The sequence below is a fragment of the Lampetra fluviatilis genome, chromosome 31 (genome assembly GCF_964198595.1).
Source record: "Lampetra fluviatilis chromosome 31, kcLamFluv1.1, whole genome shotgun sequence".
NCBI lineage: Eukaryota > Metazoa > Chordata > Hyperoartia > Petromyzontiformes > Petromyzontidae > Lampetra > Lampetra fluviatilis.
In genome coordinates this window covers 12,638,192-12,654,908 of record NC_136305.1, presented here as the reverse complement: position 1 = coordinate 12,654,908, position 16,717 = coordinate 12,638,192, and the positions used below count along the sequence as shown (strand labels likewise).

The following is a 16,717-nucleotide window of genomic DNA, read 5'->3' as shown; positions in this document are numbered from 1 at the left end:
CGTCGAGGGGAGTCCAGGGCTTCTAACTAGAAGATCTTCCTTCTTCCTCCTTCGTTCCCAGACTGAGCCACGAGCTCTCTTTGTCCTCCCCCTTTATACCCCCCCATCAGGATCACAACCCCCCAGGCTGCCTGATGCGGACGTCGCTGCGGGCACCCCCCCCCGTGTACTCCCGGAGCTCCGCCCACTGTGTTTATTCCCCGTTGGATCCTATGCACCTACAGCCCTCCCGTAACAACCCTACAAATGAATATCTCATGGTAGCCAGATGGCTTGCAGAGAACCTCTGTCTTGGAGAAGTCAATATCATGTGAGCCCACTGAATTGTAACAGTGATCTGCCACGGCTGAGGTGTTTGTCCTACCGTGTTTCAAGTCTGCTTTATGTTCACGGATGCGGTCCGAGACATGTCGTTTGGTTTCTCCAATGTAACTGCTACCACAGAGGCAACTTAGTTTGTAGACACCAGGGTACTGTATGTCTGGAACCACATCTTTTACAGACAGGACCAGATCACGGATTTTATGTACTGTGTTGAATCGGACCTGGATCTTGTGTTTTATCAGGATTTTGGAGATCTTTTTTGTGACCCCAGCAATGTAGGGTAAGGTGATGGTCTTGAAAGGCTCCTCAACAGGATCCTTCTTGATGGTTGGAGTGATGGCTTTGCGGATTGTGTAGTCGGAGTAACCATTAGCCTTAAGAGCTTGGCGTACGTGTTTGAGTTCACTGGCAATGTGTTCCTGGTCGGATATGCATTGGGCTCTATGGTATAGAGTCTTGATGAGGGAATTCTTCTGAGATGGATGTTGGTGGGAATCTGGTTTTAGGTAAGCATCCGTATGGGTGGCTTTCCTGTAGACAGAGTGGCTCATTGAACCATCAGGTCTCCTTTTAATTAGGACATCCAGAAAGGGTAGCTTGCCATCTTTTTCGACTTCCATGGTGATTCTGATGGCTGGGTGTATGGAACTGATGTGGTCGAGAAATTGGTCTAGAGCAGGCCGGCCATGTGGCCAGATGACAAAATTGTCATCTACGTACCTCTTCCATAAGGTCGGGCGTAGAGTGGCAGTCTGGATGGCGTCAGTCTCAAATTTCTCCATGAACACGTTGGCTACAAACGGAGATAGGGGGGAGCCCATTGGGGTGCCCTCAGTTTGCTTGTAGAAAGTTCCATTCCAGGTGAAGTATGTATTGGTTAAGCAGTGTCTCACCAGGGGGGGTACCCCAGCATTCAGTCCTTGATGAACCAAGTCTTCAATGATTGCGATGGTGTCAGGTACAGGAACTTTGGTGAATAAGGAAACCACATCAAAACTGACAAGCAGGTCGTCTGGGGACAGAGAAATCCACTTGTCGATACCAGGTCAGTGGAGTTTAGTACCGCAGAGGTGGTTTTTCCAGTGAAAGGCCGTAGAATTTCAGACAAAAAACGAGCCAGTTTGTAGTATATATATTAAAGGGTGGGTTTGTCTATGGCAGTATGTAGTACGGTGTAGACTCGTGTTATGTAAGAGAATAAAGTTTAGATGGAAGCATATTACATATTTTTACGACGTAGAATTGTAATGTATTACTTACTGTTAGTAACTCAGCTTTTTGTAGAGTATATTTAGTATACTGATGATACTATGTAGTTTATACTTTAGTTGTTTACGTGGTGGTTTTAGTTACTGCAGCTACATACTATTAACACTCCTTCCCTTTATTAATGCTACCCCTATCCCCTCCCTTTGATGCTGCTAATCCTGCATAATGCACGGGCATAAGTAGTACTATTCACATACCTGCATTTCCCATATCCCCCTCCCTTTGATGCTGCTAATCCTGCATAATGCACGGGCATAAGTAGTACTAATCACATACCTGCATTTCCCATATCCCTTCCCTTTGATGCTGCTTATTATTTTATTACTTCCCTTCTATGTGACTTTACTGAAAGAAACACGAAGATTTATATATTTATGCCATCTAACCCAAAAACCTCTTATGGACATCATTACTTGTGAGAAATAAATCACACATGGTTAATCGAATAAAGACAATTTCACAAGCATTGTTGAACAGATATATTTTAATGAACAAAGTGCTTGCTCTCTCTTGCAGTTAAAAAGATAAATGGAGAGCAGAATTGTGAACACAATGTGACCGCCATCAAGAGTGAGATTACAGCTGAGGTTAGGGATAAGTCTAGGATAAGGATAGGGTTAGGGGTTAAATATTACGTCTCGGGTTCAGGATTAGGGTAGAGCTAGTGTTATGGATTCGGGTAAGGGCAAAGGTCATTATTATGTTTTAGCAGAAACATGAGTAACCTATGAATTCAACCACCCAAGATCATAAGATTCAAAAAGATCGAAAATCACGAAATTAAACCGAGCATGTCAGTTACATGAAGATCACTACGACACTCTCCTCGAGAGTGCCTCTCTCCTCGAGAGTGCCTCTCTCCACGGAACAATAGTGAATTATTCGGCTCAGCCTGTGGCCACAGCGGGGCTTTTCCAGGCCAAGTGTCATGGGTCTCGTCACCAAGGTGAACATGATTCGACTCCTACAGCCACTGCCATGTTCACACAAAAAACGAGTTCACTACTCCTACCGTGCTGCACGGAGAGAGGGAGTCTGTGTACTCAACTACCAAGGCCCCAATTTGTACACACACATTTACACATCTTCATGTACACATCTTCATGTACACACATGTATAAAGACAAATATCTGCTGGAAAGCCTTAACAGACTGTTGGGGCAAGTACTGTTATAGCAAGCACCTAAGAAGGACAAAAGGGCACATGAGGGGGTGCCGTGGATAACACCATACTCGGCCGTCTTTTTCTCTCCAGTGCTGATGTTTACATACTGCACCACCGAGTGCTCATTTCAGGCAGAGTCCATGTAGGAGAGGCCCAGGACTGGTTCAGATGTCTCTGATGTTTGTTGTGAGCGGGACTCGAACTCAGGTTGCTGGGTTTGTAGCACAGCGTGCCAACCACTACATTACTGCTCCATATACATGCACGTCGACACACAAAAACATTATTTTATAGTTGGTCATGAGTAAAGGTAATTCTAAAGATAGTCGAGCATGCTCGAATGTTGTAAGTTAATACATATCTTCAAGTCTATATTTATAACTAGAAACAGCTAAATGCACAAGAGCAATACTTTTCGTTCTTTAAGCAAAGGCTAGAGAGCTGGAGGTTTAACGATGCTAAATCAAAATACCATGTTTTATTATTAATGACTTGAACTACTAAGCAAACTTTTTAAGTGTCTGAAGGTAAAGCTTGCTCACAGTGGACAACGCCCTATCACTATGTGGTGACAGCAGCAGAATGTCTACTTCAGGCAAACCAGGTTCCACAACTGAAATAGCTCTCATTTTACAGGGTTCCGGACAAAGCGCAATGTATCATCCAGTCCCCAGCACTTAGAAAATACTACATGTGTATGTACTTAGAATGTGCAGCCTTTTATTAATTGCCATATAACAGGATTATATGGTCTACAGCATGAAACTTTTAGGCAGGAAACATGTAAATCAGATGACCCACAATTTAAGGACTTGCTTTACCTGCTACAACAACCAGCCCTTCATGATTTTCTTTCAAACACATGCACACATACATCGGACATTATGTCCCACTCCTGAAACATCCAGTCAATACATAAAACACACATGTCATGTGTGCACACAATGGGGCCAACATAATTATTTGAAAACGAGAATTAACTTGTCACAGGAAGGTTAAGATGTGAAATCATGATTGTCTAATATCACAATATATGTTTTAAGGTGTAAGTCAGTCATTGTACTCCTTGCTCAAGTACTCATCTCCATTAGCCAGTGAAAGCCAGCAGTAGAAATTCCATAATGTTATGGCGAGGTCCTATGCTTGGTTGAATATGGAGTTTGGTTAGTGACAGTGACATTTCGTTTTCAAAACTTTCTGACTTCATCTCTCACAGTTGTATTCTTAGTCACGGCTAAGCTCAGACTTGAGTATGGTCCCAGCCATGCTCTGGATTTCATTGCGCCGAGACACCCCATAATGGAGCTGCTCCCGCAATTGTGAAAGCATCAAAGCGGCTCCAGCCTGCGCTGAACCATGTTAACAGACCAGCCAGAGCCGAGCCGTGACAAAGCATACAGGCCTTAGGGTTGTACAGCAGACACTCCTCCATCTCACTCCTTCTCCACTAAATCCTCCACCTCTACTGCATCATCCAGTAGATAAGTGGAGGACGAGCGGAGAGAGTTTAACCTCATCCTCCTCCAGAAGCCGGGCCACGTCGCCCGGGTCGCCACAAACACGTGGGCCCACCTCCTCCTGACAGCGGAGAGTAATCTGAGGTATAAAAACAGTGACACACACAGTGAGAAATACTAGATCCCACATATAGCCATTAACACACTTGGGGCAAGCGCTATTTACGAGTACGTAAGGTCAGCACAGTACACAAGGTAGTGGGTGGCCAGCAGCACCACGCTCAACCTCTATTGTCATCCCAATGCGAATGGCTGTAAGCAGGAATCAAACTCGGTTCGCCAGGTTGCACTAACCACTGCACCGCTGCTTACCACACTAATTCTTAAAACCACAACAACCGACTACATTCACAAATACATTTTTAATTCATGCTTGGACGTACTTGCACCGTTGGTTGCCTACCTGGTGAATCTTTCATTGAGTGAGGGCTGTTTCCTGGACTGCTTCAAAATGGTGCAGATCACACTGCTCGTGAAAAAAGCAGGCTTGAGAGCTATCGTGACCCTGCAAACTATCGTCCCATCTCAAATCTGGTCGCAGAGAGCCTCTGTCTTCAGCGGTTATTTCCCCAGGTCGCCACGATGGGCAGATTCAACCCATTGCAGTCAGCATACCAGAAGCCCCATAACATTGAGAAAGCTCTACTGAAGATCACTAACCACCTCTACAGGATCATGGACAATAAGTGCAATGGAGCTTTGGTTGGCCTGGATCGCTCAGCCAGCTTCAACAGCATCGACCACGAGAAACTCATCAGGCGGATAAGGTCAAGGTTTGGCAAATCGGGTATGGCACACAAACACGCACACAAATACACAAACACGTGTTAGCTACATCATGAGGCCTCCTTTGCCAGTACCAAAATATAATAGGGATTTTCCCCTTTTATCTGGCGACAGAACTGAAACCTTTTGCAAGGAATTATGTATACATTAACCACAATACTTGTAGTCAGAATGCAAAAAAAACACTGATCATTTATGCATTATCCTTGAAACTGATTGGTCCACACCAGAGACAGCTTTTCTTAGAGCCTAGTCTCATACGGTACTTAGCTAAAAAGCATACTAATGTAATAAAAGACTTCGTCACACACTGCTTGGTCTCCGCTGCTCTTTATTCAGCTTCTCCCTCGCACCCCGCTGGTCCCGACACCGGACCAGCTGCTCCTCGAGCGCGCCCCGCACGCGCCCGCCCGTCAGTCGCTCCGCTCCTCCAACCCCGCACACCGCTGGCCAACGGTGTGCCGAAGCTCCTCCAGCCACGTGGCTGATGGCGCGGATCCCCTCCGGCTACCCAACGTGGTCCAGCTTCGTGACTCTACCAACTGACCCGGAGCCCTTCCGGGCTCCCCCCTATATCCCCTTCACCACGTGATCCTGTCTCCTCCCTCTCACCACGCCCTTCCAAACCTTCCAGATACAGCCTCCCCTGAGCGCCCTGCTGGCTCCGCCCCTAGGCTCCGCTCACACTCACCTCGCTTCCGATTGGACCCGAGGTGAGCGGCGGCCTTCACATACGCCCCCATACTGGGCTCCGCCCCCCAATACCCCGGGCCGTATGATTGGCCCGGAGCCCAGCATCGAACCCCGTTTACGCTCGCATTACACTAATAAAACACGCTGACAAATACCACGCAAAAAATACATGAAAAAGGATGATAAAAACTATGCTAAAAACTTTAAATTCCAACTATAAAATAAACACTAACACAGTCACTGACTTACACACATATGCACAAAGACTAGTTCACACACAAACACAGGGAAACGGACCACACACAGTACTAAAAGGCCTGCAAATACTCAATACATATGCATAAATACACGTATACAAAGATCCCCATATACACCCTTTCCACAGAAAAGACCCATCTTTTTTGTTGCTTTGTTCTTTTTATCTCTGCCTTCGTGAAGATGTTCCTTTAATTAGGTTCACATTTTTGTTGTTTTTAGTTAGGAGACTGGTTGGGTCTGTGGAATCTCTTTGATGTCGACTGGTGTGACCTGCTCTTGCTTCGAAGCACACAGATAAGCTAAAACGGAGTGTTAGCTTTCTGCAACTCAGCCTGGACTTGCTTTGTGGCACAGATACAGTAGCAATGACAGCAACACTGTCAGAAACAACATGCATGAGCAGCAAAAACAGAAGTAATGACAACATTTACAACAGCAACAACAAGCTGCAACACCTGCAACAGCATCAACAAAAGCAGTAGTAGCAACAGCAGCAACAACACCTTGCAATGGCGACGCTGCGACTTTTGCTTTTGATGCTGCTGCGACTTTTGCTTTTGATGCTGCTGCTACCCGGCTAGTTGCAGCCGAGCCCTGCTCTCCAGGACTGCAGCGGAACGAGCCGAGCGGTCTGGTCAAGCAATGTCTACCCTCTTCCCTGGAGAATGGGGGCCATACTCGAAACTTATCTTGGCATAGATCGACAAACCAATTCTATCTCACCCAAATGTCGCCGATACTGCAGTGGGACTCACTAGCAGACTCAGCCAAGCATCCAACATGTAGAAGGGAGTACTGATCGGCCGACTTTCTGGTTCTAACTATTATAGTTCCACACCCACTCTGCTACGATCTGCTGTGGAAATGCTGACTCCTAACCAACCGTGTTCTTCACTTGTTGCTATCCCTCGCACATGGTTGTGCTGCAGATATAATCAGTTCTTCTGCCCGACATCCACATGATCACAGAAGAGAGCCTTCATCGCCATACTGCTGCTGATGTTGCACGCTCCATAGTCAACAAGACGGTGCTGATCTATGATCTGATCCATGATCTGATCAACGATTGTGGACTCGACATATTGGCCATTACTAAAACTTGGGCACATGACGACTCACCAGTCGTAATTAGGCGTGAGGCTGCACCAGATCGATATGCTATTGTACATCAGCACCGTCGTGGGAAGCCTGGCACCAGCAGCCCACATGGTGGTGCGATCACACCAATTAACCATGAAAACATCTGCATTAAAGTCCTGAGTAAATCATTAACAATCCCGTCTTTCGAGCTGCTGCTTGTGAAAATAACTAACAGCATGCAGAGGCTTACGATCGCTGTCAATCTATCAACCACCGTTTTTCACTGGTGTCGAAATTCTTTTCCGAGCTTTCTGGTCTGCTAGACTGTGGGTCACTTTGCTCTCATTACATACTCTGTGGTGACCTGAACTGTCCCGGACCGACTGGTTCTTGTGGTAAAATCAACTGTGATCTCGCCGAGATTATCGACAGTCAAAGTTTAACTCAGCACGTCAGTGACATAACATGTCGCTCGAGAAATATACTGGATCATATCTTCACATCCGCCAATGCCGTAACTGTAACTGATGTTATCGAAGACGTGGATATTTCAAATCACAGTCTCGTGACATGCAAAGTGGCATTTCCGATTATTCGGTCACCCGTCACAATTATATCATACAGACACTGTAAAAGACTGCACCACGATGCTTTCCGTCAGGAGATCCGATCATCATCGGTATGTCTAAATCCTGCATCGATTAGAAAATGAAATCACTGCTGTTCTTGATAAACCCTTGCCCATCCTAACAAGCACAAAGAGAATGGGGAAAGTGCGCAGTAACTGGCTGTCACCCAAGGTAATCACTGCGAAACAGACAGAGGAGGCTGGAGCGTCTTTGGAAGAAAACATGTTTCAAGACTGTTTTACTTACAGAACCGCCTGCAGATCTGCAAACCGACTCATTAGTCTCACAGATCATTCTATGCTCTGCGAGTCAATGAGTCAGCTCACGACCCCCATGCTCTATGGCGCATCGTGAAGGGTCTGCTGCACTCCAACCATCCATTAACTAGTCAACCTGCTCTGTGCACAGTACTTGATAAGTTCGTTGGCAATAAAGTAGTGATGATCAAGAAAGCAGTTACTAACTTGTAGGTCACACATTCTCCCGGTCTGCCATCTGAGTTTTACCAACTTGGAACCAATGCAAGACTCGAGACCCTGGCACCAACGTCAGTTGCAAGTGAGATCCCCGCTTAACTACATCCACACGTCGATTCTTAATCATGCTCGGATGTGCTTGCGCCACTTCATTGTCCACCTGGAAAATATTTCGTTCAGCGAGGGCTGTTTCTCAGACCGGTTAAAAATGGCGCAGGCAAAAAGTTTGCTTGAGCTATAGTGACCCCACAAACTATCGCCACCTCAAACCTGAGTACGATGTCAAAGGTCATAAAGCGCCATGTCCGTCCAGTGCTCGCTTCTGGTTGCCGAACAAAAGGATTAGGTCACGCTCATTACACACAAAGTGTTTGCCACAAAGGAACCACAATGCCTTTATGATCTTGTCAAGGAGCATAAACCATCATGCGAACTCTGGTCATCCTCGTAGTGGATTTTGGATGGCCATCGAACAAAGATGGTCAATGCATCATGCGCGTTTAGATGCGGCCGTCTTCCAATATGAGGAAGCGACTGGAGCTGTGCACTTTTAAATCATGGTTAAAAACGTATTTCTTGAGAAATGCTTTTTGCGTTTAGTTTATTGTCCTTCCCCCACACCTCTGATTAGCATGGTTGGGTACGTATGGTGCGAATGAAGTTCAACATACATATATACTTCACAGACTGTTGTGGAAAGTACTGTTAGCGAGCACTTATGAAGGCCGGTATGGCACACGATGGGGTGGGTCGCCAGCACCACGCCCAGCTGCCTTTGTCTCGCAGTGGTGATGTTTACACACCCTACCATGTATTCATTTGAGGCTCAGTTGACCTAGGGGCAGCCCAGGACTGGTTCAGATAATCATCATTGTTGTTGGCCGTGAGTGAAATTCACAGTGCGCTAACTGCTACGCCACACAGACAAAATCATGAACATCCTCTACACACCATACATGGTGACAAACACATTATGATGAATACAAACGATGACACACACAAACTGTAAAAGACACAAAATGTGAAACAGTGAACCTAACAAGGCAACATATGCATGCAATGAAACATACACAGGTAACGCAGTGTCAGATAATTGGTAAATCACGCTAAGGGACAAACGTTGTTAAATGTACACTGATACACAATATGTACACAATGACACGTGATGATGCACTATAACACAATACACAACATCCACCATTAAGGAATAAGTGACAACAAGAGACTATTTCCTCTCAACATCATCAGGACAGGTACATGCCAACTACAGCTGCAGGAAACTATCAAATTCTCCTTTGAAATGTTTAGCTGAAGCCAAGCTATTTTGGGGTAGAATGGAGTCCTGTGTAGATGCCCAACCTCATCGTGGAATTCTGGTTTTCACTATCTTACAGATTACAAGCCGGATGTCACTGGACAGACCACTTTAATGGTAAGGTTTGGTGTGGAAGACATGGGCCCGTATTCACTATAACACAGCCACAACGCCCAGATGTTCTTGTCTAAGCCTGTTGTGGACATTCAATTCAACTCATGGGTAACAGGGTGGTGCAGTGATAACACCTGTGGCTCACAGAATTAAGGGCCTGGGATTCAATTTCTGACTTGGGTGCCTTTCTGTGTGGAATTTGTAAGCAATATTTCAGAGACTACTTTAAATTTCACACACCACATCAGAGTATCATTTAGTATTGATGTGGTTGTTTACACAAGAAAGCATCAATGAGTCTGAACTCTTTTTCAGCAGGGCACCTGCAGATTTTTTCAGTAGGGGCGATGTTGCTACGTGTAATTCCTATTTAGTAATTTGCATGCATTTTTTCAGAATTGGGATATTTGGCTTATACCACTATTTTTTTAGCTATGGGAGGAAAGCAGAGGACACGGAAACTCATGTGGAATAGGGGGTGAACACAAATAAATACACAAATAAATACAACAATTTGTAATATATAGCTTTTCATAAATGCTTCAGAGGAATGGGAAATCAGACAAGTGGGAAGGCAGCCAGGCTGAGGCGACACTGGCATATGCCCAAGCCTGGCGGTCCTGTATATATTTTGATGTTTTTAGTCAATTACTCAGAGCAAACGGAGAAAACCCACGCGTGCGAGGGGGTCAACACACCATCCCATACAAATGAAAACAGATGAAGACAAATCCACTTGCTGTACTGCTATCTCCTGGCAAGTCAGGGTATGTAAATCTTGACACCCACAAGTAGTTTCACTACATTTGTGTAATCCACTAACCCGCATCTCCATGGTGCCAAATTACAGATGCCGGAAATTGGCTTGCGATCGTGAATCATAAAGGAGGTAAACAGATACACCCCAAATACACAGTGACTTGACACAGTGACGCAGTGACACTTGGTACACGGTTACACTGAGCGAGTGACACACCATGACAGTGATATAAAGTAACATAATGGGACATGGTGTCATAAACACACCCTGTGATACAGCATGACATGGAGCCACACACAGGAACACAGAGATAAACAGTGATAGCTTAATTCAGTGACAATGGTATGACTTAATAATGATGATAAAAAATAAGTGCTCACTGTTGTCTCTCAGTCGGTGTCTTTCGGTTCTTGGCAATGATGTTGATGATGTTGAGTTCTCTTCCTGCTGAGACTTCATGACACGAAAAATTCATTAAACACAAAAAAAAACAGAAAAGAAAAATAGAAAATATTTAAAGTGCAAATGGTGGAATTGGAAAGAAATAATTTGGGGAACTCATCAATGTGAAGCATAGTGTGGAAAACACTTTTTTAATACCATGGTTTTAAAGGGCCCTCAAAAAGGCTTTATTTTATAGGGCTTATATAGAAAAAATGCATATTTAGAGGTATTTCCTTTTCACGTCCTTTTAATAATTAAGCAACTATAACTCAAGAACCATAACTCTGACATAACTCAAGACGTTGGATTTGAGCTAATGGTGGACCATTACAGCTCAGGAAGATATTGCTCACTCTTGGGACACTGAGATAGGTCCTAACTGAGTACAATAGTGTGATTCATCACATATGTTGAAAGTGCTACAGCCTTCAATGTTATGATAAACACTACCATGTCTGCTTGGATAAATTTTCCTGTTTTCTTTGTACTCCTGGATTCCTTCAGGCAGATGACATCTCTTGCACAGTGATATCACCTCAGTTTAACACGTAGGCTTTGAGATTACCTCATTGGAGGTTGCACGCAACTCCTCGTATTCAGAAACATATTCAGGTGGCAGTATTGAAACATGAGACGATGTTGTCATTAGTCTGTTTCTATGTGAGTTTGCCAAGCTAAGAAAAAAAAACTGTTTCATTTTGATTTCAACATCTGCTTTTCTTCCTTCACGAAGAGCAACACCCTGGAGTTTAAAATTATTTGCTGCTGCAGGAGCTAATCCCATACATCCTGCTTATCCTCTACTGCCCGGTGCTTCATCGTGCAACAAAAGGGCTTAAGGAATGGTTGGTAGAGTCATGGTGGAGATTCATTGACAGTTCAGCCAATTAAATTAGGGCATCTCTAATTAATACCGATGCAGTCAATAATTTCAGAAGAATTCTGTATTTGCTGTGTGTTTTGCTGCCTCTTCTTGTGTCTGCTGTTGCTGAACTGAAGTAACCATGCAAGACAGAATAAAGAAGCCAAACTGCTTTGACAATGTGATCACGAGATGCTACCCACCACATGCCAAGAACTCTGCCGATTGTCGTAAAGGTGATTGCTAAGCTGTCCACAATTAAAGTAGTTTCATGTCAAATCACTGCCTAGAAAGATGACAATCTTCAATCTTAATGAAATTGGCAGAGTTGGAGGTACCACAAAGACATGGTAATATTCTAAATTATAGGTCAGTGGAATAAAAGTCTTCCAAGTTATGGGTCAGAATACAATGTTTTGGGTGCCATAGAAGTAAAGTTCAAAATTACAAGCCACACCTTTATTTTTAGAGCTACAGAGAAAACCAAGAGACCAATGGAAAGGTATCTTTCAGTTCTTTCCATGGATGACATAAACAAATTACATTACTATAAAAGAGTAATGATTATTTTGCACTCATTTGTGTTTTATGACACCGACCAATTGTCCAAAATTGGAATTTAAAAAATGTGAAAAAAAACATCCCCAGACCCTCAGCAATATTTACACGATTGGAACTTCCTTTGCCAGTAGCAAAATATGCTAATTGTTTTTTTACCCTTTTATCTGGCAACAAAACTGACACCTTTTACAAGGAGTCATGTTTGCATTGACCACAATACCTGCGGTCTAAATGCAAACAAAAAACACAACTTTAATAATGTGTGCACTGTCCTTGAAATTGATTGGTCCACACCCGAGACAGCTTTTCTTAGAGCCTACTCTCACATGGTGATGGACCAGATGGCGCCAAAAGGCGCACCACTTTTCATAGTAATCATATTTTATGACGTATGCCACATATATTGAAATGGATCGAAAAAGCTGAAGAGAGATTTCGAAAAATAAGGAAGTTACAGCTTTAAATGTGTAAATTGCCTCCTCAGGCAACAGAAAAAGATAAAATATTCAAAGCCTCAATATGGAAGCTATTTGATTCTCTGACTTCAAATAAAAATGTAAAATGCTTCTATGGTACCTTCAAGTATACAAATTTCATAAAAGATGGATAAAAACACATTTTTTTTATATATTTTGAGTGACCAGACAAGAAATTGCCCATTGGCCAAACATCCCAATTCTGAAAAATGACCTGCAACTTACATAATTTGTATTACACAAAGTAACATCACCCACAAATACAAAAATCTTGGAAGCACCTGAATAAAAGTGAGTCTTGAGACTCAATGACACTTTTCTGGGTAAACAAGTGTCATAATAATAGTACGACAATGGAGTGGTGCAGGCAAGCTCCAGATGGGGTTAACGTTCACCTGGGGGTCACGGCGTGGTCGCAGGCTGCGTCCTCTTTCCCACGACTCCATCTTCTGCTTTTGTCGCTCCTCCTCCAGCTAGACAGGAAACCCATAGACAAAGACATAAATACACATATACGCATACACAAAATGACAGGCATAAATAAACGTGGACAAGCTAACTTCGCTTTGCGTGAGCCCGTAGAACGCTGATTCATTGTAGCACTCGTCCTGGAGAAAATGTTTACGATAAAAAAAATTAAGAACATCCAATAATTTAAAAAGCGCTTACGAGTGTAAACATGCAGCGCTAGCCGAAGAAACGCACCCACCATCATCTTTGTTTACATTTGCTAAGCCAATGAGAGCCAAACATTTTAGACCTATGATGTCTGGAAAAAGGCCTGCAAGTGTTAGTGCTGAAAATGTGACCAGTGTCAAGGATCACTTTGGATGTTAAAATGCCAGTGATAAGGTGAGTCTGAGGCGGGTGAGCTTCAGGTCGATGTGGGTCGTGTCAGGTGGATGCACTAGTGAGTACAGTACATAATACTGAAAAGTTGTATTACTTATACTGGTAGGAACCTCCTGGTTACACCAGCCCACAGGGGATTATTGTGTCCGTTCGTCTGTCGTGCAGGGAGGGGCTGGGTGGGGAGGGAGGGGCTGGGTGGGGGGGGGCTGGGTGGGGAGGGGCTGGTCACCCTGTGGTGCCCTTATAAAACTCAACGTTTAACCTACTCACGCCGGCTTGTGCCCGCCCTCACAGTCGGGCATATTTGCGGAATACACCACGCCGCCGTTGACCCTGGCCATTGACCGAGCAACCCAACGTTCCTACCAGCTCCATCCGCAGGAATGTGTAAAAATGTTTACCATCTGTATTATTATTAGCACTATTACTGACACCTCTGATATATTGCTCATACATAAAAAATAACACTACCGGGATTGCATCCCCATATATATACATAATGGTATAATGAACCCTTTAAGCGCCAAATCAATTTTCGCTGAATTTTGCAGGAACACAATTTCAGCACTAAGAAAAGTCTAAGTGTACATATATTCATACATATACACAAAGAGGATGACAGGCATAAACAAACAAAACAAATACTTGTACATGAATGTAAAGTAAATGACAGGTATAGACAAACATATAGACAATAGCAACTTTTATTCGCCACTATGTATGTATAACTTCTTTCACACCGTACGTAGCCAACCGCGCAAATCAGAGGTGAAGAGGAAGGACAACAATAACTGGCGGTGACATCACCATGGCGCTTGTGCCAGGCTAGGTGCACTTTGAGGCCATGTAAGTGTCAAAGGCTCACTGATAGTAGGTCATGAGGCAGACTCATATCTCCTTGTTAATTAACGTAGATGACCGACAGATGCTCCACCTGTGCTCCCTACTGTGCCAACTTCCTGTGTTCGCCGCCTGGTGCTCCACTCGTTGTCGCTCCTCCGCTCTCCATTGTTGGTGGAGGGTGACCAACTGCCCAGTCACATCCTGTACGAACCTCCTTCAAAGAGGCTGATCTTGACACCACTGGTACCATTCATTCTTTGAAAAGTCTGCTCAGCTCCAAGTCCTCCTCTACCGCATCAGCTCTTCTCTAGCCCATGCCGTGCTCATTTCGCCCCCTCTATCAGACAAAAGAGAAGCTGCTTAGGTATGCTGTAGCTGGGCATGCGAGCGACATGACCCAACCAACACAGTCGCCTACCAGAAGAGTTCACCGATGGGATTGTTTCCAGATCTTTAAAGTATCTGTGAGCTCCTCCCACAATCCAGCCTAGTAACTAAACCCAAAATGGGCCATAAGCAGGCTATCTTGAATGTTTAAAAATGGCACAGATGTCCCTTTAAAAGGGTCCACTTTCACAAGCAAAGAGAAGGGAGGGCATTCGTGTAGTTGTGAAAACCCAAAGCTTCATATAGCGCAATAGGTCAAGTAGCTACCATATTGCATTACGCAGCTGTTAACAAGATGCTGCTAAACTAATTCGGATTGAGACCTCCGCTGTCAAACCAGAACTGGTCATAAGTATACTACCCAGATACAAAAACTTCTCCACTCGCTCTACAACTGCTGTGGAGTATTTTGTGGCATTAAATACCCAGACAAGTGTTTTTTTGCTGTGACTGATGATAATGGCACACTCCAGCTTAAGCAGTAGTGGCACCGAACTATAAGCATACCTAACCTGGTTGACCAGAGCAATTCCTGACCCGCAGCTGAGCATCAGTTGTGTACGGTAACTATATAAACATTTGCTAGAGTCATTGATACTTTTCGTTAGCCAAGTCACTAGTGCTCGTGTAGCGAGTCCAACTGAGTCGCAGACGTTATCTCGGGAGCAACACTATTTATTACACATTAACACGCAACACAACACGATCTACACTCCGGTCTCGAATACCCATCTAACCACGCTACGGCAGAACTAGAGTTGGTTCGCTATCCCAGTCCGGACCACAAACGGGGTCCCGGACCGCGAGGCGAGAGGCTTTTTGTCCCCGACGTGGATCTTCGTAACACCAGCACACTAAGAACCTCGAGCTCCTAACGAGGCCCTTGTTATATGTCCCCGGGCTGGGGCTGGCTCCGCCCTTCGCCCCGCCTACCTTCCAGGTCTCTCGAGCTCCTTCTCGAAGGTTTCCGAGAGCTCCTTTGGACCACGTGACCGCTCCACGGCCCCGGTCCACCGGTGGCCCCCCTCCAATATCATCCAGTCACATGACAGCAGGTCAACCAGCGTATCATGCCCCAAGGTAACCCTGGCTGGCCGACGCTCCCTCTCGCTCCCTCACCGGGAGCCCGCACCACACACTGCTCGCGGTGCCTCCGCGCTAACCAGCGCTCACCCAAGCTCCGCTAGGGCTGGTACTACATCCTGTAACCTGGGCTGCCCGTAATGACAACACATTACCGGCCGTGGCTTTGCAAGCCCCGGCACCATACAGTGACAAGCACAGTCACTACACTCGTATGGTGGGTTAAGTTGTGTGAGCATAAGACAACTTTTCATCTGACATTACTGGGGTTGCCCTTTAATTGTAGGCCAGTCAGCCTCCACACTTCCACACAGTAGCACAACTTCCAACAGCAATTCAGCCAGAGTATCTTATATGGAGTAACATCCAAACATACACCCACTCACACCTATGTCCTAGCGGTTTCCTGAACTCATACACTCTTGAATATGGCTACTTAAGGCTGTTTTGCCTATCAGCCCAGATATGGGGATGTCCCCACTATTAACCAGTCGTGTGAGTCACGCTGGGGTTCGCACTTTTGCTTCATTACCCTGGTCTCGGTGCGTCTTCAGGGTTCTGCGAGTATTTGAGACCCCTTAGGGCTTCCAACACCCCTTTGATCAGACACCCCCTTACACCACAGTATTCCCACTTACTCGTCTCCTTTGCACTCTATTAAATTGCACCCCTCACCATCACTAAATTTATGTGGCCTCGCATGCAAACCTTAACCACCTCGCCACTGTTTAGCTGTTCTAGCGATACAGTACACAGCAATCCCGAACCACCACTTCTTTACCATGCTGAGCAGTATAAAATTTTACTGTTAACAGCACAAACT

The 16,717-nt window shown here is 44.9% G+C and overlaps 1 protein-coding gene across 1 annotated transcript in view; it reads right to left on the bottom strand.

The window, feature by feature from the left end:
- Window positions 1–2,059: 2,059 nt before the first annotated feature.
- SELENOS (selenoprotein S) overlaps window positions 2,060–16,717 on the bottom strand; it is a 32,042-nt gene continuing 17,384 nt past the window's right edge. Inside the window, exons 4-6 of the mRNA XM_078871154.1 lie at window positions 13,125–13,202; window positions 10,767–10,839; window positions 2,060–4,354 (exon numbers count right to left, since the gene is read on the bottom strand). Of these exons, the coding sequence (XP_078727280.1) occupies window positions 4,272–4,354; window positions 10,767–10,839; window positions 13,125–13,202 (234 nt within the window). The 3' untranslated portion in view covers window positions 2,060–4,271. The remainder of the gene's footprint in view (window positions 4,355–10,766; window positions 10,840–13,124; window positions 13,203–16,717) is intronic.